General features: G+C 46.1%; 2 protein-coding genes and 1 non-coding gene across 4 annotated transcripts; 1 reads left to right on the forward strand and 2 right to left on the reverse strand.

The window, feature by feature from the left end:
- Positions 1–322: 322 nt before the first annotated feature.
- Positions 323–11,947, forward strand: LOC128305388 (vacuolar protein sorting-associated protein 72 homolog). 2 transcript variants are annotated; one of them, XM_053043827.1, is made up of 5 exons: positions 323–523; positions 596–1,026; positions 1,120–1,306; positions 1,377–1,866; positions 11,829–11,947. In XM_053043827.1, the coding sequence occupies exons 1-4, from the start codon at positions 390–392 to the stop codon at positions 1,846–1,848; spliced, it is 1,224 nt and encodes a 407-aa protein (XP_052899787.1). In that variant the 5' UTR covers positions 323–389; the 3' UTR covers positions 1,849–1,866; positions 11,829–11,947. The 2 variants fall into 2 exon arrangements, with proteins under 2 accessions (XP_052899787.1, XP_052899171.1); XM_053043211.1 differs by lacking the exon at positions 11,829–11,947 and adding an exon at positions 1,941–2,252.
- Positions 4,251–26,757, reverse strand: LOC128309984 (protein unc-80 homolog). The gene is made up of 36 exons (XM_053046511.1): positions 26,676–26,757; positions 21,667–21,838; positions 20,633–20,659; positions 19,460–19,480; positions 19,232–19,377; positions 19,008–19,161; positions 18,280–18,930; positions 18,013–18,203; positions 17,541–17,940; positions 17,352–17,464; positions 16,896–16,913; positions 16,440–16,590; positions 16,276–16,372; positions 15,922–16,203; positions 15,653–15,850; positions 13,957–14,245; positions 13,770–13,866; positions 13,262–13,682; positions 12,991–13,181; positions 12,714–12,926; positions 12,508–12,652; positions 12,278–12,443; positions 12,027–12,213; positions 11,809–11,942; positions 11,598–11,702; positions 11,345–11,540; positions 10,659–10,828; positions 10,019–10,586; positions 9,385–9,945; positions 9,160–9,325; positions 8,009–9,093; positions 7,795–7,943; positions 6,397–7,714; positions 6,157–6,325; positions 5,451–6,089; positions 4,251–5,294 (listed from the first exon to the last, which is right to left on the reverse strand). The coding sequence occupies exons 2-36, from the start codon at positions 21,808–21,810 to the stop codon at positions 5,032–5,034; spliced, it is 9,825 nt and encodes a 3,274-aa protein (XP_052902471.1). The 5' UTR covers positions 21,811–21,838; positions 26,676–26,757; the 3' UTR covers positions 4,251–5,031.
- On the reverse strand, positions 10,927–10,998 carry Trnat-cgu (transfer RNA threonine (anticodon CGU)). The gene has a single exon. It is a non-coding gene; the product is annotated as a tRNA-Thr (tRNA).
- Positions 26,758–27,456: the final 699 nt, after the last annotated feature.

Genomic DNA, 27,456 nt, shown 5'->3' on the forward strand with positions numbered 1-27,456 from the left:
TTGCAGGAGTTTGTTTACTCACAATCCCATCATTTGACAGTCTTTTCAGGGTTGAATTGAATAGAGATTTATGTACATTTTACAGCATTTCATTTTTTGCGTATTTCAAATGTTTCTATTTATTTTAATTTATTGGTAAAACTTCCGAACGGAGGAAACATGATTGAAATACGAGGAAATGGCATCGAGGAGATGTTTTAAAAATTCAGGATTTTTTGACAAATTTCATCATATATGTAGCAACCTTGATGAAAGAACGCTTTTGCAAATGTCAAGCGGTATCAACGAGTTGTTTACATGGAAATAGCTAACGGAAAGAAGCGGCACATCATTTCTCCGATTTACTACAACTTTTAGGATACAATAACATTCTCTGCGCGTTTTACGCAATGGCTGCTTCACGGGAACGCCGATCGAATGCTGGCCGACGGATGGCCACTTTGCTAAATGAGGAGGAAGAGGATGAGTTTTATAAAACTTCCTACGGTGGATTCAATGAGACGGTCGACGATGGAGATTATGTGTAGGCTGAGTTGTTTGCTGCAAGCCTTTGAACCATTTCTTCTCACTAAAACCTTTTATTGATGTGTTTCAGTCAGAAAAATGACGACGAAGAAGATATCATCGATTCCGACTTCAGTATCGATGAAAACGATGAGCCAATTTCCGACGTGGAAGAGGAACCGGCAAAGGGTAGCAAACGCCGGAAAATGGGCACAGTAACGAAGGCGTACCGAGAACCGGCCCCGAAAAAACAGGCACCCAAAACGAAGGAACCTAAAGCGAAAAACGAACGGCAGTCCACACTCCGCAAACGACCAAAGTTTACCGTGATTGATTCTGGTCGCAAATCGTTCCGCAAGTCAACTGCAGCCAAAACGGCCGCTACACAGAGCCGGCTTAAGCAACGATTCGAAGCGGAACGCAAACGAACCCGTGTCATAAGGACGGAGGAATATATTCCGACGCAAGAGGAGCTGTTGGAGGAGGCGGGAATTACCGAAAGGGAAAATTTGAAATCTTTAGGTATGTTTCCATCAAACTGTTGCAATTTGATTTCTGCTGGTAGGTTTATGCTTTTGAAGCAATTTCTATTCATGATCGCTTGTCTTGTTTTAGAACGTTTTCGAAGGATGGAATTAGAGAAACAGAAAATGAGACCTACAAAAAAGAAATTTACCGGTCCAACGATACGTTACTTTTCCACTGCAATGCCCATCATTGAAGAAGTTCACGATCACAATAACGATGTAGATCCTCTCAGCCTAAGCGATCCAAAGGAAGCGGACGAAACGAATGAGAGAACGTAAGTTTTTCCACACATAGTTATGTTACGCAACCGAAAAAAGGTGTACCTTTTCATCCCACCCCTACAGGACGAGAGAAAAGTCTGTGAAACGAAACAAAAAGAAAACAACCGTGATGGAAGTAACTGGACAATACGAGCGAACCTTCATCACGTATGAAAATGACATCGATAACAAGGTGTTTGATTCGTACTTCCCCAGACCGGACACGGCTCGTAAGCACCGTCAGATTTGTGCCGTTACGCGACTGCCGGCTCGATACTACGATCCTATCACGCAGCTACCATACCGGAATATGCAAGCGTTTAAGATATTGCGCGAAGCGTACTACCAGCAGCTGGAGGAACGTGGAAACTTCGACAATCCGGACGTTGCTCGATGGTTGGAATGGCGCAAGAAGATAAAGGAATATCGGGTTACCAGTATGAAGAAAACGCAGTCTTCCGCCAACGCGACGAAACCAGCCGCAACAGCTGGGGGTCTGGTAAAGTTAAACTCTGGAACACCTACGGTGTTAGGTGTCGCCGGAACGACGAAATGATTCCATCATTAACGAACGGTAAGCACGATAAGAATAATTTACATAATAATAAAAGCATAACTATTTCGGAAGAAATCTCACCACTTTTCTAGGCTAAATTTGCAATTTATTTACTGTTGTATGCGTGGTTGTGTGGTTTGTGGTTCCTTTTGCTAGGAGCGACTGCCATTTCGGACAGATTTGGTATTAAAAAGCCACAGACAACAATGCAACTATCACATTCACAATCAGACTATCTTCCTAGGGTGCTGCGTCTAGATATTCCAAGCCATTTGGCAAGTTGGCGTTACAGTGCAAGCCCAGGTTTGGGTATGTTTTTCACTTACTTTGCCTAATCTCATCCGACCTGCCCAGCTGTGGTTAACTATCTATCTATTAATCAACGACATCAACGGCAACAAGTTACACGGATAGCGTATTTTAGACGACTGTGTGTGTATATATGCCGGAGGTGGTGGTACACTTACCGTTACACCATCCGTGGGCGCAATTATGGTTGATTACATATATATGACATGCCCAAATGCTAGTTTTAAGCTGATGTATACAGCTAATATATCTGCTGCTTAGCGAATAGTTCAAAGTTACGATACATTCTAAAACACGCGCAACGCCGTTTTTGCTGGTTACGTAATCTTGCCCCCTCTTTAAAACACGTAAAATGGTATTAGTCATTCAATGTTGTAACATTTTCTATAAAAAATTACATGAAAACGAAGATAAATCTTTGTTACTTTTCTTCCCTATCGTTAACTTCCTCGCCATGAACGGTTTTGCTATAATAGTGATCGATGTATGATTTCCTATGGACTTGACCGGGCAAGAGTGTAGCATGTTTTCTTGCACTGTTGAATGTCACTTATAGCTTCAGCTAACAGTCGTTTCAATTGATTTGTCTATTAAAATGCTTCAAGTACTGTCGGTGCACACGCTTTTTTTAGCGACACAGATTGGCCAACGACTGGATCAGTTTTGGTGTTGGTGATTGTGAAGAAATTAGAGATTACTCTTGGTAATTAAATAGCTCGAATAGTCAGCAATAATATTGCTATTTATAATTGTATTGTAAACATCGTGAAAATTAATGCTATTAGAAAAGTGTATAGTTCCAATTACACCTCTCTTGGCTGCAACTGGCTTCATGACAAGGAATCTTTTCTATCAATTTTTGAATTAGGTAAAACTAAAGTGTTGTTTCTTGCTCAATAATTGCTAACCAGTTTGGACGGAAATAAAAATATCCAACTAACATTTTTAACAGTAAAAATAATTAGAAATTTAATTGAACCTCAAATATGAATTGCAAATCCCGCCGACCATTCGTTATACTTCTGATCGTACCAAGCTTATTTCAAACAGGAGTTAGTTGACTGAGGTAAAATGTAAGTTAATAATTAGAAGTTATCTATCAACCAACGAAACACAACATCAAACTGACCAGTGTATTGCCTCTCTCCCAAATTGCCCAGAGTGAATGCCGCTGAACGTATTGATTGTTATCTTCTAGTTACCTTCGTTTTCATGTTTCAATCCCACACGTACAACTTCCGCTTGGTTCTATTTTCAAAAAAGTGTGCTAAATACTACCAACCATGAATAACGCTCAAAAGTATTAACGTGTGAACAACAAAATACACCTTCTTGTAGAAAAATTCTACCATTTTAAACAACTAATCAATATATATATATATATATATATCATCATCATCTCTATGTGTATACGGTTTATGTGTGAAATTTATGAATTTGTGTGAGTGTATATATATAAATATTATTCGTATAAAATAACACAACAAAAAAATCCATTGAAAACACCCACCGTGGGCACTACCGCTAAAAACCACCGCTCGATACATTTCGTTTACTAATAACCGCCATCTGTCGGAAAGTTCTCGACCTACAAGCCTACCGCAGCTACTTGGGCGAATACTCTGCATCCTCCCGCACTCCAAACGGGTTTCATGTTTCTATTTCGGTTCTGAAACTGGTAAAAATTGTGGCCATACGTCGCATGCCCCGGCTTGTCTCTGGGTGGGATAGGTATGATCGGTAACGAACCATACTGTCGACGTGTTGTATTCTATGTTTGCTTTTCTCCACGGCTGAAACTACACTAACTTTTGCATTTCGTTAAAACCTAATCGTCTACAAAGTATGTGCAGCATCCTCCAATGCTGCTTCCTGTGTAAAATTGAACCTAAGTAAAACCTTTGCGTGTGTCTTGCTCTGGTGGATACGGTTTGCAGTGTTTTATCATTTTAGTTATCATTCGTTTGTTTCGTGTTTTATTTTTTTTAGTTTTCAAAATACTGATTGGATGTAGGACTCAACAACTAACGTGTAACATGTAGTCCCCCCCCCCCCCCCTCTCCACCTCTCCCACTTCCTCCATTTACTGGCGCAATCGCTCCAAAACCACCCCACTGATAGCTTTGCCTTTAACAACTTACGTTACTAATTTAAACACCCAATCGATCGCATTCGATGCGCCCAAATTAGTACAGCCACACGAATGTCCTGTAGGGGACCGCTCTGGGGGGAAAAAACAGCGTGCTAGGAGAGTGTGTGTGTGTGTGTGTACACGCGTACACGTTAGTGTGCAGCTTTGTAATACTGATACATTTTGGCAAACATTCCAACAACTTACGCACATAAACTCACACACTATTGTATATGCTGGTAATAAACGATGTTGCTTTGTAATATGCAACATTTCATACCTTTCCTAATCAATCTCACTGCTATCAGACTACAAACGTTAACATGAATATCTTCACAGTCACTACTACTCTATGGACGTACTTAGTCGCTAGGTGTGTGTATTTCTTTGTTTCGCTAGTACTCCGACGCGCTAGTATACCGCGCCTGGCGCAATATGCTAGTTCGGAACAGCAAAACGGTGGTTGTGACGATTTAACTGTAAGTGCATGTTTTAAAAGTTATTCGTTTCGCTTTGTTAACACGTAGTTTCATATCAATCATTTCATCCAATGCTATACCCGTCAAATGTCCGGGAGATTACGAACCCGGTCACTCCGGACCAGCAGCCTTTTTGTGTAGCGGTAAAATTCAACAATCATTTCAGCATCATCCTTCAAGGTGCTAGTTTGAGAGTGTGGTAATAAAAACAGGATCGTATCTCCGCCAGATTGTGATCCACAGTTGTGGGTGGGTTTGGCAAATTTAAATGAGTGTATCCTCATCCTGCGTTTCAAATAGCATCAGCAGCGAATGCTGAGACGAAGACCGTCCGCCCATCGCATTGCCGGAAAGGGAACCGTCCGGCGAGAGCAGGCCGGTTTGCAGACTGTAGTTATCGCGATACCCGGATGTGGAAGACGTTTGCGAAACCGAATCCCAGCTAAGATCGCCCAGCGTGGCAATGGCCCGATTCAGCGGTTCCACGTACGGTGGTTCATTGACGATCGGTGGCAATGCCGACGGTCCTCCGCCGGGTATGATCGTACCGGTCAAACCACCCGGCACACCCACTACCGCCGCACTAGCGGTACCCGGTACCGATGGGCCAACCATCGACAGACCGGCACCCGCAGCAACGGTGGGAATGTAGCCGGTTTCGTTGAAATTGTTCGACCGCATGCCGCGCCGATTGCGGAACGTTTTACGGCTCTGGGCGCGCGATCGTTGCAGCCGGTGTTTGTTGTGATTCTCACCGGAGCTGTCGTCCGCCAGGCTGTCGGGCGATAGCGGTGTGGTCGACGTTTCACCCGAGGAGGTTTTAAACTCGACCGATGATACGAACCGCAAACGGGGCGGCTGGGTCTTTACACCGGACGCCTGCAGCGATACGGAGTGGGACAGGTGCGGAATGCTGCCGCCGATGTTGGGCCCATCCCGACCGACCGGGGTTGCCTGTAGATCTACCGAGCCCGCATCGGCTAAGGTGCAGGAGGTGAGGGTCAGGTCGGCACTCTGCGTGTCAGCAATCAGGCCAGCGTCACGGTTGGTAGTGGTGGTAGAGCTGGACAGGGATTCGCCTTTAGGCGCTTGAAGGGTTTGCTGCGAGAGGGTATCGCTGGAGGTACAGATACCGGTACCACTGCGGGCATCTGCCTGTTGCTGCTGCTGCTGCAGTGATGCAGGAAAGCCACCCGGCGGTTGCACACCGGTTAGCATCGATATAAGCGATGGCCGCTGCTGATGGCGTACCGGTGGCTGTTCCGGCACGGGTGGAATATTAGGAATATCACGCTTGGAGGTTTCCGTAGACATGTCACGATCTGGATGGTAAGAAAAAGTTGCAAAATTAGAACCATTGATAATATGTTCAGATGTGTGTGATAGTACCATATCGTCTCGTTTCCAATTCTTCCCGCAGTTCGCGCAACTCGCGCGAAAGTTCCAATAAAATAGCACCACGGGACTTTGTCCCACCCGTCGGCTGGGTGCCACGCATTCGTTCTCGTATCAAAAACTGCATATGCCGCTCATGATCACCGATGGGGGGTTGTGAGATCTGCGTGTAGAAGATGCAAGCAAAGCAAATTTTAAAACCCGTACACGTTACCCGCTCCGAATTCCAACTACCTTGTGCATAATGAACGGCATTAGTACGATGTACAGCGGAGTCCGCTGGGTCACGACAAACTCCAAGAAACTCCACAGCTCCGGTGCCGCTTCATTGCGGCGTCCTAGATCACGCATCACCCGCGCAATCCGTGGCCATTCGTTGGATAGTCGCGTTTCGAAACAAATGCACAATACGCGCAGGGCGAGAAAGGTGGCCTGATACAGTGAGCTGGATATTTTCGATGGCCGTTTTGCGTCCCGACTGCCGGTGAACGTGAGCGATCCGGCACGCAAATCCACCCCGGTACGGTTCGTCTGCATACCCATCTGTGTGGTACGGCCCGCAACCGGGCTCATGGCGTTCAGTACCGCCGTCACCAGAAACGAAATGTCCGACTGCTTCAGTTCACCCACATCGAATATACCCCGACCGCTGCAAACCTTCAGACACAGTGGCATCAGCAGATGCATCAGGAAGCTTTCCGCCTTTTCCTGCGTGGGAAAATCGGCACTACCGCCACAAATTTGCTCCAGCCCGTGGGAGACGGAGTCGATCGGCGACACCACCTGTAGTGTGACCAACCGTACCACGTTCGAGCAGAAGAATGCTGGCGGACTTTTCGACATCAGGGCGGCACCGGCACCGGACACACCTTCCGGGAAGTTGCCCGGCTCGTTCACGATCAAATTCTGCACGTTCGTGAGCAGTGCCTTCATCTCGCGCCAGTGCAGGATGTGCGGATAGCGAATGATTGCTTCGGAAACACCCTTCAGCAGGCCGGCAGCAGCCTCCCAGTTTGTGTTGCGACGCACCGAAGACTTTTTCGAGATCTTCAGGAACACCTTATCCAGCCGACGCAGAATGGTAACGAGCGTTGGCTTCATGCCATGGTCGTCGGCCCATTCGGCCCGTGGGAAGATGCATTGCATGTACCGCTGCAAACCGCGGCAGGCCATCGATTCGCGATCGTACGGTGACACCTTCAGCAGCGAGTGTGCTATCTCGGCTAACCGGACGTGACACTTTACGTCCAACAGTTCCATCGGTTTGGGTTCGCCCTGTTTGCGCGCTAGCTCTGCGAGCCTGGTCGAAGCGGATATGATGAACTCACCAACAACCGAGAGCAGCACATCACGCGGACGACGATATTCACGTATCGTTTCCGAATCGTCGACCGATTCGTTCAGCATCTTCGAGCGTCCGATATCGCTGACGTACTTGGCGTGCGACTCGTCGTCGTAATCCAACCCCGGAGAGCATGGCGGACCTCGGGAACAGTTCCGCTGGCTGGATCCCTTGTGCTCCGGGCTATTGCGGAACGGACCATTGTAGCTCCTAAAGAGGTATGAGAATTATGAAAACGATGTTCACACTTTTGTAGCTCAGAGGCCAAGTGTCAAGTGTCAGGAACGTACTTCGATAAACCCTCGCAGTTATGCACCATCGTACGAATCGTCACGGCAAGCTGCAGAATAATGTCCCGCTCGCATTTCCCTTCCAGCGGGATGTACGATGAGGATTGTATCTGCTGCATGTAGCAGGGCAATATGGCTTCCAAAATGATCTGCAAAGGGATAAAGATTGCCTTACACCTCCCGGCATCCTTCCAAACAATTCGCCCCCACTTACCAACATCTGATAGCCGCGTGTGCTTTCGGCGGAGTAGGACACAACCATCACGCAGAGTGTGATGCAATCCAACACCGTCACCATCTCATCTTCATCGTGGTAGCAGAAATCGATCGCCTTGAGTGGTTTCGGTTCTTTGACCAACTCCGCTATGTTGAGCGGATCGGGCGACGGTGTTTCCAGGCTGAGCAGTAGATTGAACAGACAGCTCGACTGCACCTTATGCGCCTCGCCGTACGTTCCATTCTCATCCGTATCGAGGATGGCCGACACGGAGCCGAACATTTGCAGTATGAAGGGTTTCCGGTTCAGCAGGTAGAACTGCTTCACCGCATACTCGATCGTGGTCGTGACGAGCTTGTTCGTTTGATGGAGCGAATACACCTGCAACATTGCCGGCATGATCATGAAGTAACCGTTGGTGGAGAAGATGTTCTTAAAGTTGGACGCGGCATTGATGAAGGTGGCGGTGACGTAGCGCATGATGCAGGAATCCTCCGAGTGTAGCAGTGCGGCCCCGGACAGCACATTCAGAAACAGTTGTATGTCGGCGGAATAGGCAAAGTTGCCTGCCATCGCTTCGAACATGCGCGCTATCAACCGTACCCACATGAACTTGTGCAGCACATCCAGCCCGAGCAGTTCCTTGCCGAGCTCGCCGCCCTGATGCAGATCCAGATCCACCTCGAGCGCTTTGCGCGGGAAGGATGGCAGCTTCATGAGCTCTTCGTGCAGGAACACTACCCGTTGCACGACCATGTCCACGTTTTTTAGGATGGCCCAGGTCAGATGTACCTTCCCGATCTCGACGAACTTTTTGCACAGCTCCTGGCGCTGCAGCGCATTGAACGATTCCTCCGTTTTCATCTCCACCAGGCGCAGTTGGGGGTACTGTGACCGCTTGAAAAAGTAAAGATCTCGCACGTACCAGTTGGGGTTCAGAATTTGGTGGCTCTTGTAGTCGACCAGCACGTGCTGTGCGTGCTTTTTCTCATCGATGCCGAAAAAGTCTAACGATTCGCTGAGTAGCTGAGAGAATTGTGTGTCTTCTTGCACCGGGAACTGGGACGGTATTCCACCTTCATCTGCAACGCAAGCGCGTTAGTGTGTCTGTATCCAGGTGGAGGACTATCGCCCACTCAATTACTTACCTTCCGGTCCGTGTACGATAATTTTCTTCGCCGAGGGCACATTGGCTGTTAGTAGGATCGATGCATCGCACTGCTCTTTGCGCAGGATCTGTTTCAGGTCCTTAAACATTATACCGTGCACGCTGTGCACTACCATCCAGAGTACGGACAATGCCGATCCAACGAGCTGAAAGCAGAGGGAGAGATCGTCAAATTCTGCTCACTAAATCTATCACCCGGACCCACCTGTTGGCTGCATTCATGTGTCGATCGTACGTAAAACATCACGTACCCTATGATGTAGTTGTACAGTGCGAATGCCGCCTGCTGTGGCAGCCGCGGCACAAACCGAATCAGATGTCTCAGCAGCTTAAACATCTGATCCTGATGGTCGCGCGTTAAGCGTTCGAGCACGTAGCGCAGAAACAGGGCGGAATCCTCAACGAGACATATCCAGATGACCTGATAGGCCACCTCGTACACGGCACAGCCGTCCGAGTTGACGGCGGCATCATCCAAGCACGCCACGATCTGCATCACGGACGAGCACAGGCAGGACGGGAACAGCGAATGGGCCGCATGCATGTGGATAGCCGACCTGGTACCGTCCTCCTCTTCCTCGACGTGATCCTCAGCAGGCCCATGATCAAGACCGGGTTCGTGTGCCGCCTGCTGCGTAATGGGAATCGTAGTGATAAGGAAACTCTGCCGCTCCGAGCGTTGTTTGTCTTCCTGCTGCAGCATCGCATGACGGATCGCTTCCGTTTGCTGCTTTTTGCGCGTTTTTGTAGCCGTAACCAATGAGCGCTGCAAAGGGAACAAAGGGTTCATGAAAACATTGATTCCACAGCGTACGACCGAAACGCTCTCATCCACTTACATGCCGCTCCTGATTCAACGTGACCTCCATGTCTTTGTTTTGCTGGCGAGGCATCCAGGGCGGGTCAACCACCGGTAAGCTTTCGATGCCAATCTTCGGTGAAGGTAGCGTGAACTCAATACCGGGCGGTGGCACCTTGAACGAAAGGTGTGCGCCTTCCTCCATGCGTGGCCACACCTGGAAGCGATTCTTCCACAGCACCTGGTAGCGTAGAATTGCCTGAATGCGAGTGTTGGGACATTTGTTCTTTAGCGACCGTTGCATAATGTCCGTCGCGGTGTTGGGTGCCTTCACCGAGGCCAGTATGAACAGGGCCGCAGAAGCAGCGGACACTTCCTGGTCAGTTTCCAGCAGCAGTTCCCATGCAATCGGAATGACCTCAACAAACTGTTCCTCCGTCAGCACGGCTGCACCCTTGACGAGTGACGCTATGGGAGCGTGAAAGACGTCACGGACTTGATTTTTGATGTATTTTAGCACCGGTGGATCTTCCTGGTGGTGTTTCGGTTCGTGTATGAACGTTGAGTACTGGGAGGTGTTTGGTTCGGACTCGTCTTGCAGCAAGATCCTAACGGTTTGCAGATTGACAGACGTTAGAACACGCTGAGAAAGCTAAAAAAGACTATGGAAGTAACCTTACCGATCACGTTTCGTGACGCTGTCCTTGCGCTTGGAAGGTGAAGTTTGAGATGAACTCTGATCCGACACCTTGCGGCCCTGTTTTGATCGATCGCGACGCGTAGTTCCCTTGGTGGACTCGTTCGGCTGCGCGTAGGTGACTGGAGTAACGCCAAACTCATCGCCGTAAACCTTCGAAATGTGAAAAAAACAACGTTGAGTGGTGTGCAGCAGATGGAAAAAAAAGATTATGCATCGCGTCACACACAACAAAAAAGTTTCACAGCATCTGCCTCCTGTGAGGATTGAACTCACGACCGCTGGTTTACGAGACCAGCGCTCTACCACTGAGCTAAAGAGGCTTGTTGGAGAGCTGCCATTCATGCCTATATATAAACACCGCAACGTCAGCGCATGCGTCATTCACGCTCTCAGCTATCGCTTCCAATTGCGATGCTTCCCCTGGATATTGCTTACAGTGGCACCGTACCGCTGTGCCAAACTTTTCCAAGAGAGTTTTACAAACGGGAGCGCAACCAAATGCTGGAGCGAACACAAGCACAGTGGTAACTCTCACGGACATTATTCAATGTTTCATCCTGCATGGGACTTGTTTCGAAATTTAACTTTTTCAAAAGGCGTAATAACTTTTTATGCTTGCTTGTGTAACCTTAAAAAATATTTTTACGAATGAGAACAATACCTTACCTTGCGAATAGCTCGTATCAGCTTTGTAGCAGCACGCATATGCCGCCGGTAGCAGTACGGGTGGCAAAAGTTTTGATGATCACAGTAATAATTGAACGAGCCCAAAAAATTCGATACCGATTTAAGCCATGGAAGGTTCTTGGTTGTTTCGTCGGATTCGTTCGAATCGCACGGAGATTCCGGTGGTTGATCATCGCTGTTGAGAGGAGTACGGTTTGAGTAAGCATTTAAATGAATCAGATTGCCGATCTACCTTAAGATGCCTGGTGATTCTTCTCCGCCACTGATTTGTCCTGGTTCAGAGTTATCGCTTCTATCGGAGAGTGACGATACCTTCCTTTTAGATTGAATGGAATCGGTACGTCTTACCGGATCTAAGAAAAACAGGAGAATGGACACGTTAACCAAGTAAAGCAAACAGCAATGAGACGACGGTACGAATTCACAAACACTAACGCTTACATTCATTTTCTACTTCCTTCAGATCTTTAGCACCGCGGCGAAGCTTCAGCGACCGTCGCTTAAACGAACCACCGGCCGGTGTTGCGGACGTGCCACGACGCAACAGAAAGTTCCTTGATGTAGCCAACGTACGCTTCTGCCCTTCTGTAAATAAGCATCATCCAACATCATTAATTGGTCCGACGATGAGCCAACGGTGACCCAAATACGTACGCTGTACGTTTTCCTCGCCCTGGATGGTAAGTGTTGTGTTGCTACTGTTTTCCGACTCGTTGTCCGGTTCCTGCAGTACGAACGAAATCTTGCGTTCCGTCTGTCCGGCTATCGATTGTAGACTCTGCGCTGACGTTTGCGAATGCCCGCCCATAGAGCTGAGGGCCATAGACCAACGACGATTAGTTTCACCTCTGCAAAACAGGGAACATCTTGTTAGAGACGGCAAACACAAATAACAGAAGCGATGTTAGTCACCGGCAAACTTTATCCCACGGTGTGTGCTTCTCCTTGGTGGATAGTCGTGATGCTTTCGGCAATGTTTGGTACGTTTCCCTCAGGAAGGCAGTGATCTCTAGCAAAAGTACACAGGCGATCAGTTTCAGTGCCGGTGGACAATCGTTTCCATGTGGATTGACGCTTGCTGAGGGAAGGACCACGAATCAATTAATTATTCACCCACGACCCAGATCCCTATCGGTACGCACTTTCATCGAGGAAATCTTCCTCCTCGTCCTGCTGAAGCAATTGTTTCTGTTTTTCAGGATCAGATAAACTGGCAGCCAACTGCTCTGAGTTTAGTTTATCGTTGTTGATCATCTCGTTCAACCGAGCGCCTAATGCTTCGCCCCACTAGAAGTGAAAGACGGTCTCATGCGACTGTTTGACTAGAAACCGGGGCACTGATACGAACCTGATGAAACATTTTGCCAGCCGCACGCTGAAGAACGTGTGCACGACGCGTCCCGGCCGCCATTGCCGTACGGGTTCCCATTGCCGGTCCCGATGGTCTAAAGATTGGCAGGTTTTGTTTCATCCACGATGGCCACTGTCCGCGATTGCACAGATGAACGAAGTGGGCACACTCGATCAAGAAGGCCGCTCGAGCAACAATCGGAGCTTGCGGCTGTTGGGGAAGGAATCGAGTTGAATAATTGTGGTTTAACATGATTGATCGCCATCTTTCATACCAGATCGAGCAAAGCAGTGATCAGTGCGGGATCGGGAACTGATCCAGGGGCGCACACCTCCAACAAAAGTGCAAACCGAGCCATGCCTTCCCGAACCGGTATCGTTGGAATGAGGCGTCGCTCTTTCAGTACTACCACCTCAGATTCACGCGGTCCATCACTCACGTCAAGTGAACTTCTTCTGCTGAAATCTAACGAACGGAGAAGCAACAGCGTGTGGATGTGGGTTAACCGTGGTCCACTGCATCTAACAACTCACTCTACTTACAACTTCCCCCAACATCTTCGGTACCACCCGTCTTCTTCTTGCCCTTGCCAAGACCCAAGCGATTGAGACGCCGCTTCGCCTTCTGGATCGATCTGCCGATACCCTCGGTTGCACGGTTGCGTGTCTGGAAGTTGAGCGAACCCTTCCGCATGAAGTTGGCCATCGATTCCGATCCGCTCGCCGCCAGTATGCCCGACTCCAGGTCCACCGATTCGCGATCCTTCGAACGCCGGAACCATCGCACGATCCCCGTCAGCCGACCGACCGAGTTACGCTCCGAGCTGGAAGTAGAATCAGACAATAAAGCCCGCTCGCTGTGGCGAGGGGTAAGGGTGGGCCGCACTTGCGGCCCCTTACGGCGCAGATTGCTTAACGGGCTCTGGCTGGCCCGGCTCGGCTCCTCAAAACCCTCCGTCTCTAACAGCTGCAACAGGAAAGGAACGATCTACGTGTTTAAGCATTTAACTTATTGAGAGTCACGTACACCAAGAGGACATTTAGCTCTACTTACGACACACGTCGAGGATGTGCTCTTCTTCTTGAACAGCAGCTTGCGCTGTGCCTTCTCATCCTGCTGCAATAGCTGGATGTCGTTCGTTGGCAGGTGGCTGTGAAAGTACGAATGGACGAACGAATGGACGTTGAGTTATTGCAATCTATGCGGAATAGTGGCCGCATGGTGGCCATAGTGGTCTTACCGTATGACACGCGTTGTTTGCATGTTTGGTGCCTGCTTGTGAGGGCGTGGCGTAACAGCCAGAATGCCGCTGAGCGCTACCACACGGAATGGACCACCGTGGGCACCCTTCACGTACGTGATGAGCTGCCGGATGTCACAGTAGAGCGCAAGGTTGTCCTGGGATTTCAGTTCCTTCAGCGACTGCACCAGCCGGGTTGCGAGCGTCTTAAAGATGGCCCCGATCAGTTGACTCTCCGTGCCGCCGGTCAGTCCGCTACCGAAGTTGGTCGCGTACCCGCCCTGGCCGCCTGATATACCGCCAAAGTCAGCGTTCAACGATTTTATGCCAGATGATCTCTTATGGTCTGAATCAGGTGAAGATGAAACACATATACGTGCAAGCTTTCTACTTCGGACAAGCAACAGGAAACGTGTTAACATATAGTGAAAGTGTGTGTGTGTGTATATAGCGCACAACCAAATGCAACGCAATGGAACTGATTATGCTAAGGGTTCACACAATTATTACGTAACACAGAAATTAACATTTTCGACTTGCTGAGAGCCGCCTTATCTTAATATAACGTAACACTGGAAGCAACTTCTATCAATTACGTAACAATTCATCTAGCTTAAAGAACATAATACCCACGCAAACCGATATCACCCGTTTAGAACTGGACTTCGTGCGTGATCGAATTTATTCTACTAGCAACCATTTACAGTTGCACCATTTCGACGGTTACAATCTACCGGTGCAACGATGAAGTTACTTTGTCCTTGGTATTCATCTTTTGCATTTGACACATTATTCATAACGAATTTAACCAATCTTTTACCGGTCAAAACACAGTTTAAAAAAGTTTTAAAAATGACGATAGTACATCAACAAGGTGCCGGTTGAAGTTGAACCTCAATCTCTCTCTCTTTCTCACCTCCCCCCCTCCCTTCTCCCTCTCTTACCACTATGTAACAAATCGAAAGCTGGTACTAACCCCCCAATACTGAATGATACTTAATTGCCCCCTGGTGATAGTAAACCCCCTGCCATCCGTATCAGCGTTACGTAATAAATGGATGTTCCCTTATGTAAAGATAACTTTAAACTATTTTTTCTTTTCTATTTACAGCATCAATTCGGTTTGCTGCTACTACACGAAGCATAAGAAGGACAATAATTAGAGCATTTATTTTCGGTACCAACGGAAAGATAAATTGGTAAAAGGCAACGGGGAAAAAGAAAGGAACGGGATGGAATATCTAACAAGTGGCAAAAGGTTTACGCTTGAAGAACAATACTGAGTGAGTCGAACATAAATGATACTTCAAATGGATGATTCCCGATCGACAGCCGATCAACAGATGCGTGATCCGTCCAGCTCAATACCCTCCAGAATGCTATTACAAAATGGCAGTAGCATTCGTTGGAGGCTTTAAAGTGTAAATTTTGAACGATACTAGATGAAAAAATAGCGTACAACTTTAAGTAGTGGAAAGAGAGAAAAGGGACACAGTGGATAAAATAGTTTACACATGACAGTTTAGCGACATAGCGTTCCAACGGTTATATGGTTCCTGGGGCTAGTAAACGAAGCTGATAAACCTCTTAAACAAAGAGAGTGTGAACAACACCGAGCAGGAAAGAAGCAATAACTGAGCAAGGTTTTGAAACCTGCGCACGTGTGAGTATCTGACTGGGGCTTTGCGCTACTTACTCAACGGTGACAGTAGCGAGCTGGGGTCCACACAGAAGCCGAGATACGCGTGGAAAAAATCGGTGATCTCATGTATCGGCGATTCCTTAATGAAGGCACGCAAGTTTGCCTTCAGGATTTTCCCATTCTGGCGTAGCAGTCGCGATAGGATGGAGTTACAAGTGGTACGTAACACTTCTGCCGGTGGGCCACGGTTGGCTGTGCAGAGCAAAAAGATGTGAATGATTACGGAATCTGTTTCGTTTCAGAACTGCTGACCAACAACCTACCATCGTTACAGCCGTGCGGACACCCGAGATGCATGAACGCCCGCTTCACGATACCGATCGCTAGCGAATGCGCATGATCACCCAGCTTCAGTACGCCCAGATCCAGTAGAATCTCGCAGATGTTGAGACCCGCCTCCAGCACGCGCAACGTGCAGACACTGGAGTCTCGCTTGAACACACAGTGCACTGCAAGCAGGACGACCTCATAGTCGATCGTACCCTCCTTAGTGATGTAGAAGCAAGAACCGGGCGCTTCAGTTTCATCCGAGATGCATGTGTAACCTAGTACGGGAGGAGACATAGATTCGAAGATCAATCGTTCGAGCATCCGGCATATCGGCACTATCGGCTTACCGATGTGAGAATCCGTATGTGATCGTAGCATCTGTGATTTGAACATTCCTGTACTGCCACCAGCACTCAGTGCGTCCAGCTGGGAGTCAATGGAACCCTGCGAAGAAGGAGAATTGGACTAAGGTTATGAACTGTGGCAGGTAAGTAATGTTTGGCTACTCTACCTGTCGCTTCATATAATCCGGTGACGGTGTCGGCGTGTGCTCCGTGACGGTGATGATCGGATACTTGGGCGTTGTGCTCGATTGTCTCGACTGTACGTTTGATTGGACGTTACGTATAACCTTCGGTGGTGGTTCGATGTTTCGATGACATCTACGGAATTTTGGAACAGATTGACATATTAACAAGCGGAATTCGTTCCGTACGACACATCACTGTTACAAACAAGGGGACGGGAAACACAAGTAAACATTATAACGCTAAGGAGAGCAACAACTAGAGTAGGAATATCGAATTTTGAAAACTAAAGACACTTCCAAGCAACTCCGTTCCAGTGCCAATAAGCGTGAATTTGGTGAGAACAGGATTCCGTACTTGATGAAGGTGCACGAATAATGCAGGATAGTACAGCGGATAGTGTTTGGGGTTGTTTCGCTTTCGAATGTAAAGAAACTTACCCGCCATCAATGAGACAGCTGGTATTGTATTTTGCAGATGGTTAAACGAATAGATACGAGTAGTGGAGTAAAGTAGAGATAGAAAATGGTTTTATATGCTTCGATCTTACTACAAACACTAGACGATTAGATGGAGAAAGCGTATGATGCTAGGCACACACTCAAGAAAGTGAGAAAGAGAGAGAGAGTTACATTGCTGATTACTGAGGAAATAGACGACTAGGTAATCGCTTAAAGTTTGTACTACTTCACGATAAACCTTTACAATGAACAGATATAACTAGTTAAAGATCAATCTATAATGGATCACAAGATCAGCAGGTAGTTCAGGTCAGTTAGATTCATTAAGCAGTTACTCATAAAGTGGCCTCTCCTGCACACAATAATGACAATGATCCACCGATGTTCATGCTGATGAGTGTGAAGTGGTCAACAATTTTCGCTCACGTTACATACCTTAAACTGGGCATACTTTTCCCCTTAACGAGGTTCGTTGATGGTGCACGCGATATCATCGACGCCGAGCGGGACAGTTGTCGTTCGCCTGTGTCCAAGCTGCGGTGACACTCCTGCAAGGAGAAGCCGTTCAAAGATGTTAGTTGGATAAAGATCAATCCGATGAATCAACTGCAAGCGGTGTAGTACCATCTGCTGGAGTCGCTTCCCGTTGGTGTTTGCATCGAGTCCAATCTTTTCCAACCCACGGTCCGATTTGGACAGGATGCGTGTTTCGATCAATGTGCGCAGGTCGGCCATCTTGACGCGACGCTTCTTTTCGCTACCCTTCCGTTCGCTGAGCGGCCCAAGGGACGATTCATCGGATGGGAGTTTGGAGACGTAGTACGGTGCGTCTGCCAGCAGGGCGGGGATCGGTGGATCCGGTATCTCTATGTAGTCTTTGTTCGCTGAACCGATGCTGGGACTATCCCGACTACTGCTGGGACCTTGATAGAGTGAAATCTCAATCTGCGGTATGGGTAGCGAGTTCGAACGCCGTCTCGGGTGGGATGGAAGGGCAGACGTTTCTTCGCTGATGTCACGCAGTCTGGGAAAAAAACAGACCCCAGATCACATTTGGTTCGGGAAGTTTGGCGAGTCTGCCGAGGGTCATACGTACCGATTGTACAAGTAATGTAAACTCCAGTATACACCTTCCTCTTGCCAGTGGGAAATGAACAAGCAACGCAGTACGGCTACATCAAGAAAGGTGGCAGCTATGACATCACACTTGTGACCTTGCGACATTTTAGGATCCGTATCGAAGGACTCCCGTTCCGTCGAGGAACTTGTCTTCGGTTTCGAGTCTTTCTGCAGGAACAGAGATGAAAGGGTTTTTGAAAGTGGACATTGCAAAGATTCCATGAACATTTGACGTTCAACTTACGCTATACGTGTCAATCCTATCGAAATCGAAGCTTGTAGGTTCACCGCGATGATCTGATTGGTGCAGTGGATGAGGCCTCATCCCAATGCCGCTGCTGGTCGGTGTTTGATGTGCGGAAGGTTTGTTGAACTTGGCACCATGATGCAGAAGGCTAGCGTCGGCCGTATAGTACGATGGATCCGGTACGCCACCATCCATCGGTAGTCGAAAGATCACTACACGCTCCTCCTCAATGCTGGACGCCTCTTCCGGGATGGTTTCCGGAAAGACGGAATCTTTTGGGGACGATACGAACGACAGCTCGTCATCGTGCTTGATGTTGCCTGAGTAGATGCTCGGTGGTGATTCAATGTTTTCCATTTTCTCTGCAGAGATGATAGAAGGAAATCGAACAAGTTTAGTCTCATTCTTGAAAAAAACCCTTGACACGCTTGTCTTACTGGGTGAGAACACCTCGGGCGACGGAGTAGTGCTAACGGAGCTCAGTAAATTGCGTGCCTTCGGTTTCACCGGTGCCGTGAAGCAGGGTGCATTCGGTGCCCGATACTCCCACATTCCCTGCCACATTTTCAGCCCATTTTCGAGCCGAAAGTTTTGGAAGTCGGACTCCTTCAGCATGTGCGCGATGGGTGCGAACAAAAATACGAACAGCTGCAATGGAACCGAACGTACGGCATTAGCTACAAGTGAGTCATTTTCATTCCTGTTAACCTGCCGGAAACTCGTACCGATATCGTTGGTATTGAGAAGAGGTAATTGTTCGTCGCATTATCCTTGTCCGTTTCGGCATCCGCACATTCCTCGGCAGCAAACAGCAGTATCCAGTGAAGCGTATAGAGTATCTTGGTTTCGGCCGACCCAAGCGCCTGTAGATCTTTGACACTACGAAAACAGAAAGCGAATAGGAGTATTTAAGCAAGGCGAGTGACATTCATTGTTGCGGAACTGTTACCGATTGTGCATCAGGGCACCGGCACAGTGTATGACGTGCGGTAAGGCAGCCTGCACAATGCGCCATCTTGGGATCGATTCCAGCGCGGACGTTAGTGATGGTGAGAGTCCAAACTGTATGTTCTGCACAAGCACCTTCTCGAAGGACTAAAATAAAACCGTAAGCAATAGGCAATTAATGATATGATTTGTTTGATTTGCCGTTTTTGGAATGGAATTATCCAATTACCTTGCACGCTTCCTTCAGCTCCTGTGGATGAAAGCAAGCATTAGTAACGATGGCTTTTTAACCAGTGAACGCTGAAATGTTTTGTCATGTGTTCGATATACAAATCGTTTTTACCGCATCGCTATGCAATATACGCTCACAAACCTTACAAAAAGTAATACATACACACACAATTCATGCGTCGGATTTTTATTTTTGAATAACACTACCGACAAAACAGTACGGTGTTGCAAGCAGGTTTTTAGTTTGATGATAAAATGATGAGAAAGCTTACTTGTACGAGTCACTATTTAACACAACGATCCTAATTTACATGTTGCACACGCAAAACCACTACAAAAGCTAACGCAAAATTTGCCTATGTTTGTAGGATTAAAAAATAAATGATAAAACTACAAATAAAGCTGCTAAGATCATAACAAGAACCAAATTTGATCAGAGATTTGCATACATTTAGGCGTTTTGCTTGCCGAGTGGCGTGCATGAGTTGATTTGGTTTACGCCTAAAAGTATGCACTCCTTATGACAAAATATTTGTTGTTACATCTTTTTTTAATGCTTCGATGCCTGTTTTATCAAGGCTGCGTGTTTCTTTTTGACTTTAATGCCATCTAACAAAGCCATTGGATGAATAATACCGTGGTGTTTTAGTGATGGTGAAAGATTGAGATTGAAATAAAAGCGTAACGTAAGTAGTATTTGAAAGACGGCTAAGGTGGAAAGCGTTTGCCAGAAGGAAAACTCGATTAGCTTTTGAAAGGGAATTTTCTGAGGGAAACGATGTTATGGCTATTACTACTGTGCTGTCGTAAACGGTCCTATTTACTAATTGAGAGAAAAAGCTATAAGCTAGGTAGGTGGGCATGATAAGATTTGCAAAGCAGCATTAGCAAAATGTGTTGTATTGCCGGTTGGTCGATGGAGAAAAAACAACGGCTCGTGTGGATAAGGATACAAATCATACGGCTAACATCGTGTGCATGGCACAAACGAAACAGCATCTACTACGTAAAAACTCTACGCCCGCAATTGGTCTACAGTACTCGGATAGCTAAGTGGAGCAACAGCACTAATATTTGCAATAATTCATTAAGCTAGTATTACGAAACGAAAAGGTACCAAGCATGAGCTTTTTTGTTTTGCAACATATCACATGTAGTTATTTACACTTACATGGTGTCCGGGTGCGTGTTGACAGAACTATCGTACACAAAATTTTGTATTGCATCGTTCGAATTGAGTAATTGGGGAACCATAGTATTTTTTGTTTTTGTTTTGTACCATAATGAAGTTTGGTTGTTTTTTTATAATTTGGATCGCATAATTGTGATGATCGTGTGAAGGAGTTTCGTGAGAGAGTTGGTACGGAGGGCGAGACAACGTTTAGTTGTTGTTGATTTTGGTTTGTGTGAGTGTTGTTTTCGGTTTTGTTTTTGCGAAACGCAGTTGTTTTGGCACACATGATGACAATAGCGAGATACACACACACGCACAAAAAAAGAAAGAAAAAGAGAGAGAAAAAGAGAGAAGAGATTTCGTTTTGGCGGAAATGGAGAAAAGAAAAAAAGAAGAAGAAGCAATAAAACCAACATCAATTCACACCGGCTATATATGTTTCGAGGGGTATTTGGCAAATGGTAGTCAATGGTGTAGTATGATAACGTTGCTGATTAAATTTTATAATCCCTTATTGGTTTTTGGTTCGTAATGTCCTGCACTGCATATTATGTACACCGATCAGTCACACTGTTAACACACATGGAACATTATGAGCGCTCGTGAACGAGAGAGTCCCCGTTTGAAATGAACAAAAAAAAAACAGAACAAAAAATCCGCAAATATGAAACACAATTAATTGACACAAAGAAAAAAAAACAGATCGAAAACAAAAACGGTTTTGAGAATGTTTGAAGCAAAACATAATGTAGTGTTGTTCGTGGTGTTTAAAATTAATAACACTTAATGGTGTGTCAGCACACATCCCGCACAGGAGCAGCTGAATCGAACCACTTGTTTGTTGGCACACGGAACAGCTCGAATGATTATGTACAGTTTGCGTTATTGTAGAATCCGATGATAATGATGTTATTTGCATGTTTAATGTTTGATGTTTTGCAAACGATTCACTGCTTCCGAACCGGTCAATTTGCAAACGGGGTCACACTGTGATGGGGTGAATTGTGCATTTGTGTAACCTGCATACGTACCATGCAGCTGGCCTCGTGCAGTTTGCCCAATTTTGGCCGGATGAAGGGTGCTATCTGTTGCCACAGGAACGTCTGCACCGGCACCGGAACGCCCAGATCTTGGAGGCCCTCGTCGATGGGATTAGTGGACGAAGCGTTCGCCATGGTGACAGTAACGGGGTGACGATGAGTTCTGTCCAATGGGAGAAGTAGTTGTAATTTGTGCTACCGTTAACCTGAATGAAGTTTTAATTTCCCAGCAATACCACAATATTTGCAATATGAAGTAAAATAATGCATCGGTTCATGAACTTTTGACTGCAAAGTTTTGTGAATTACTTTTGTCAAAAGATTCAATAAGAGAAACACTACGTTCAAGAGAAGTTTTTTTTACAGAATTTTATGTTCTACTCCCTTAAATGAGATAAAGACATAGCTAGCGAATCTAATGTCTTAATGAAATGATCTTATAAATATCCCTTTTCTTTGACACTACAACCTCCAGGGGTATTCGTCTGTTGTTAATGGCTTTCACTGACTTTTGATTACTCGCAGTGATTTCAATCAGTTCTGCATACAGAGGAATGATCTGTATGATATTTCGTACCAGTCTGGATTCGTTATGTTGGATAATGTCCTGTCTTTCTCCAGACAAGTTGCTCCAACTCGAAGTCCAGAACGCATGTTATGAACAGTGGAGGATCAATACCCTTGGAGGCCCAGGGCGGATTTTTTAAAGGGGGGCCTATAATTTTGCTACGACATTATCGGTGTTAGGGAGGTGTACTTCAAACATGATTTAACAACACCAGCAAAGTCTCGGAAAGAAAGCTCCCTTGCGTACACCTCAGAGTTCTTTTGCGTAGCCCTGTAAACGGGCCTAGTAAGCCACTACTTGGATCACATTTTCTACGATCTACGTACATTTACGAATCCTGAGTAGTCCAACGCCTTCTACGATTTTTCGCCCAAGGTACAGTTTTCAATTGGTTTACTTTACGGTAACAATCAGAGAAATTTCTTAGAAACCTGTTTCGCTCATGTTGGTGTTTAAGACCATGAACGACACAATTGTTTTCAGATTTGCGAAACCAGGAAAACATGTTTTTCAAGAGGTGACACCTGCAGTGTGGAATAAATTTGCCCATCACTATTGCATTGCATACTATCAAATCCGTGAGAGCGATCGCTAGTGTAAGGAAGATGGATGAAACGGAAAGCATCCTTCATCTCGCTCAAACTTCCCGTCGGTTGGTACGAAATTCCATACAAAACCAGCTGTTTTCAGATTCCCGATACCAGGAAAGCATCCACGGAAGAGGTAGCACCTTGTACAGCAATTTTGCCGCCGAAAGGTATGCAATGTTTAAACACTAACTTTCCCGTTTTTCGTGAAAAATTTCTTCAAAAACTACCAGTTTTCGAATGTATAGTACCAGGAGAGTATCCACGGAAGAGGTAGCTCCTGGTACTGCGCCAGAAGGTATACAATCAACTTGCAATGCAATGCGCCGTAAGGTATGCAATGTTAATATACTAACTTTTCATACAAACCAGCTGTTTTCAGATTTCCGATACCAGGAGAGCATGTTTTTCAAGAGGTAACATCTTCCTTCCCCCTCCCCTCCCCCCTTGGCGGACAAGATGGCGCGCAAGATGGCGCTCAACGTCGAACTTGCATGCAAACTTGCATGCAAACTTGTATGCAAACTTGCATGCAAACTTGCATGCAAACTTGTATGCAAACTTGCATGCAAACTTGCATGCAAGTTTGCATACAAGAATTTTCATGCAAAAACTTGCATGCAAGTTCGTTGCATGCAAGTTCGACGTTGGGCGCCATCTTGCGCGCCATCTTGCTCGGCCGGTACAACTTGCATTGCAAGTTGGTTGCAAAGTTAGAGTATTAACATTGCATACCTTACGGCGCATTGCATTGCAAGTTGGTTGCAAAGTTAGTGTATAAACATTGCATACCTTACGGCGCAGTACCAGGTGCTACCTCTTCTGTGCATGCTCTCCCGGTACTATACATTCAAAAACTGGTAGTTTTCAAAGAAATTTTTCTCGACCAACGGGAAAGTTAGTGTTTAAACATTGCATACCTTTAGGCGGGCAAAATTACCAAGAGCTACCTCTTCCGTGGATGCTCTCCTGGTATTATACATTCGGAAACTGGTAGTTTTCGAAGAAATTTTTCTCGATTAACGGGAAAATTAGTGTTCGGGTCGTGGTGCAATTTCGTTTATACTTTTAAGTCACAAAGTCGATATTCTTCTTTGCATTTAATTTATCACATAGAAACAAATGTTTTATTTAACCAAGGAAGATACTTTTGATCAATTTTTTACCATTTAAATGATTTTTTTTTTGTTATAAATTATCTCTGCTGTAATATTTTCAAAAATCGCAAAATCGGCACAAATTTGTTGGGGCCCCCAATACGGCGAGGCCCTAGGCGACCGCCTACTCCGCCTACCGTATGATCCGCCGCTGGTTATGAAGGCAGTTGCGTTTATAAGTTGTTCGTCCGTACAAATCAAAGCCTGATTATCGATGCCATGTAACATGGTTCGTGAAAACAAGCCCAAAAAACAATTACAAAAAAGTATGAAACAATGAAAATGCACTGCAAATAATTTGCAATCATAATTTTGATCACGGCATGAAGATACAGCTTGAAAAAACGCCATGCGTGCCCTAGGGACAGTATGTTAAATCGTACTTTAATATTAACGTATATCATTAAAAGCAAGCAATTAATTTCTTGCAAACTAGAAATGGTAGGCATTTCTAAGGCAGACCTAGTAAGTCGTCATGCCGAGACAAAGTTCACTAAAAGCACAAAACTATAGATAATTTGATTGTCCAAGTAACAGTTTAAAGAATCATTGGTCCTCATTGGTGAAACATTAAAATACATCATTTAGAGGAGAAATATTATAATAGTCCAATAAAATTAAATAAAAAACAGGAATGTCGATAAGATCAACAGTCTGCTAATAGTAATAAAATATAGAGAGCGATTGTGCCGTCATGGAATGCACCTAAAATACTGCATTGAAAGCTTTCGTTATCCTTTCGATAATCGATAATATACTGCCAGCGCATAATGACATAATTAAGTTTTCAAGTTTCCGCCTAACAAATGAACTGTGCCCGTCCAACGGCCAAGTTCGTCCGGCGTTCAAGAACAACAAATCAATTTATCCTCCATCATGAAGCCACCGTAATTGCATTTAGGGCAGCACTGCTACTGTTTGCCAAGTTTCAAACTACATGCGCGACACAGTCGGTACCGGACACGACGACACGCGCTACACATGCATCAAGTAGTTGAAATGTCCAGACTCGCTTGCTGACATCAATAGCTTTTTTCCCTCATTGAACCTGTTGAGTTCGATGCCTTCGTACGGGGACGATGCTTTTACAAAACAAACAAACCCCATAGCGGGAGGGGGACGGTGGCCGAGTGAAGGCGAAAAATTTGGCACCCGATATGTGTGTCCACTACTGCTTTTCACGCCAACCGAACCGAACCAACCGAGCGCCAGCAACAGATGATGAGCTCGATTTTATGCGCCGCCGGCGCAATGGGGTAATGAAATGCGAACGACGATAATCTGATTCGATTTTCCTCGATTATGCTGCTGTTTATGTTTTCTTGAACAGTTTTATGTGTATTTGGACCAGCGCCGGACTCTCCCATCGGGCAACGGACAATTGCATTGAAAAGTCATATTCGTCGCCGAGCCACTCGCATAAACTTTTGTTCGGTTGGCCACGGCAACGGACTGTTCCGGATTTTGCGATGGTATTGGTTGGGCTGTAGCAGCGCGGTTTTGCTTGTGGTGGTAGAATTGTTGCAATGTGCCTTGCGCTTGTTGATACTGTTACGGGGTACCGGGCGTCTCCATCGATGGGTGTGTTACTTGCGAGAGCGCACCGGGAGAGCGCCATCAAGTGTCAAATTCAACAGCTGATTTTATCGATCGAGAAGCATTCATCTTTTCGGGCTGGAATTGTTGTTGTGGTTGTTGCTGTTGTTTGTTTGCTAGCACGATTTAACCTGTGGGCCTGTGTAGCAGTGCGCGTGGAGCGATACGTTTACATGACACACATCAGCACCAACACACTGACACACGTGTCAGCGACTGGATGAGGTGGATGGATGGTCTCTGGTCTGTATGACCTGCCCAGTGAGATCAAAGCGTAGCATTGGGGGGGAAGGATTGGAGCGAAGCAATGGTGGATGGCGCTGGCGGAGAAGCTTTCTTGGGGAGTGGTTCAATTTTTACTGTCTGTGGAACATAAAAGTTTTATGTAACACACTTGAGTTTCTTGTATGTGGCAGGTCGATGGCTTTCGTTTCGATTTGCCCGGTACGTGTGGGTTGTGTGTTGGAAAATTGCTACCAGCAGATTATTACAGCATGTACCTTTCATCCGGGGGGCTCATTTATGGGGAAACCATTTTATCACACCCATCAAAGCTAATCAATGCCCATTTTGCGCTCGGTGCTTTGGTGTACGTACGGAATTAAGGAGCAATTTTGAAGCTACGTTTTGTATATGGCTAGCAATTGTTTGATTCAAATCAACCATGTTAACCAAACTGCACCCACTTCACACACTGTTCACGATACAGCCCCATTACAACATCCTGCCGTAGTACATGGCCGCCATATTAGAAAACAGGAAACTGACGAAGGGGAGAAAATATCGAAACGTTTGCATCAACACATAAACCCTGAATGGCACCATTTACGGAACTTTTCACAGATTTTCTTCATTTCCACTATTAACCATTTCACGCCTTGCTCCAGCAAGCAAGCAGCTGGATAAAATTATATAACCATTACACCGTGCAGATAAAATACACACACGCACACACGCACACATGGTGGCCGCCTGTGAGCTTTTCTATTCCAACTTCTTATCATTTATCAACATCCGGACGGAAATATTCATTGCACAGATTTATCCACAGCTCCCTCACCCACACGACAATGCGCGTTCCGAAAAGCTTACCGAAACTGAAAATTTACATCTTCCGCACAACAGAATGGGTGAAAAACGGTAAAGTGAAACCCAACCGAAACGGCACCCCTGTCCCGGGGCGATGTAATGGCTGCACTACTGGAAAAATTGTTGAATCTGAGCGAAATTTCTAGCCTGACCGAAGGCGGCTCGCGTCGTGCATATATGGCCGACCTCGTTCGTGACAGTTGTGTGTAGTCGGGAATTTGGGAGCATTTCCGTTCCGCTCGCAGTAAATGGACGCGCGTGCGCAGCGCGCCGCTCGATTTTGGAGGTTTATTTACAAACAAATGCACGTGATTCTGGCGAGAGGTTCAAAACCGGGTATCTGTGTGTCTGTGTGTGTATTTTTTCTCTTTTCGTTTTTTTTTTGGGTGGCGGCATACTGAATGTAGATTGCAAATGTTTGCTAACAAGGGAACACAGCAGGCACGCGCGTTTCTTCTTGTGCGAGTGATCGTACGCTTCCCGGAAAGTGCGAGTGCGGATGGGTTGAGATTGGATTGAGCATTTAACCGAGCGAAATACAATGGAATGCGGTTTTATGTTTCATATCCTTTAAATCATATTGACTGTAAATTATAATTCATCTGCTTGCAGTAAAACATTATCTCACAAGCGAAAAAACTAATGTAATTTAATTCGAAGCCAGCTTCAAATAGGGTTTGTTTAATAAATCTTGCCTTTCCCGCCAAAAAGATTTGAAGTCGATCGTTGCAAATGTCGTTGCTCACCTTCAACTCTAACTACCTTGACCCTTTGACAGCTCATC

The sequence above is a fragment of the Anopheles moucheti genome, chromosome 2 (genome assembly GCF_943734755.1).
Source record: "Anopheles moucheti chromosome 2, idAnoMoucSN_F20_07, whole genome shotgun sequence".
Lineage (NCBI taxonomy): Eukaryota > Metazoa > Arthropoda > Insecta > Diptera > Culicidae > Anopheles > Anopheles moucheti.

What these genes read in the sequence shown, in the direction of transcription:
- LOC128305388 (XM_053043827.1), top strand. Translation starts at nt 390, where the DNA reads ATGGCTGCTTCACGGGAACGCCGATCGAATGCTGGCCGACGGATGGCC. An exon ending in GTCGACGATGGAGATTATGT is followed by an intron (nt 524 to 595) that starts GTAGGCTGAGTT and finishes GATGTGTTTCAG; the next exon opens with TCAGAAAAATGACGACGAAG. An exon ending in GACGAAACGAATGAGAGAAC is followed by an intron (nt 1,307 to 1,376) that starts GTAAGTTTTTCC and finishes CCACCCCTACAG; the next exon opens with GACGAGAGAAAAGTCTGTGA.
- LOC128309984 (XM_053046511.1), bottom strand. Translation starts at nt 21,810, where the DNA reads ATGGCGAACGCTTCGTCCACTAATCCCATCGACGAGGGCCTCCAAGAT. An exon ending in TCACTGCTTTGCTCGATCTG is followed by an intron (nt 12,927 to 12,990) that starts GTATGAAAGATG and finishes CTTCCCCAACAG; the next exon opens with CCGCAAGCTCCGATTGTTGC. An exon ending in TATCGTACACGGACCGGAAG is followed by an intron (nt 9,094 to 9,159) that starts GTAAGTAATTGA and finishes CTTGCGTTGCAG; the next exon opens with ATGAAGGTGGAATACCGTCC.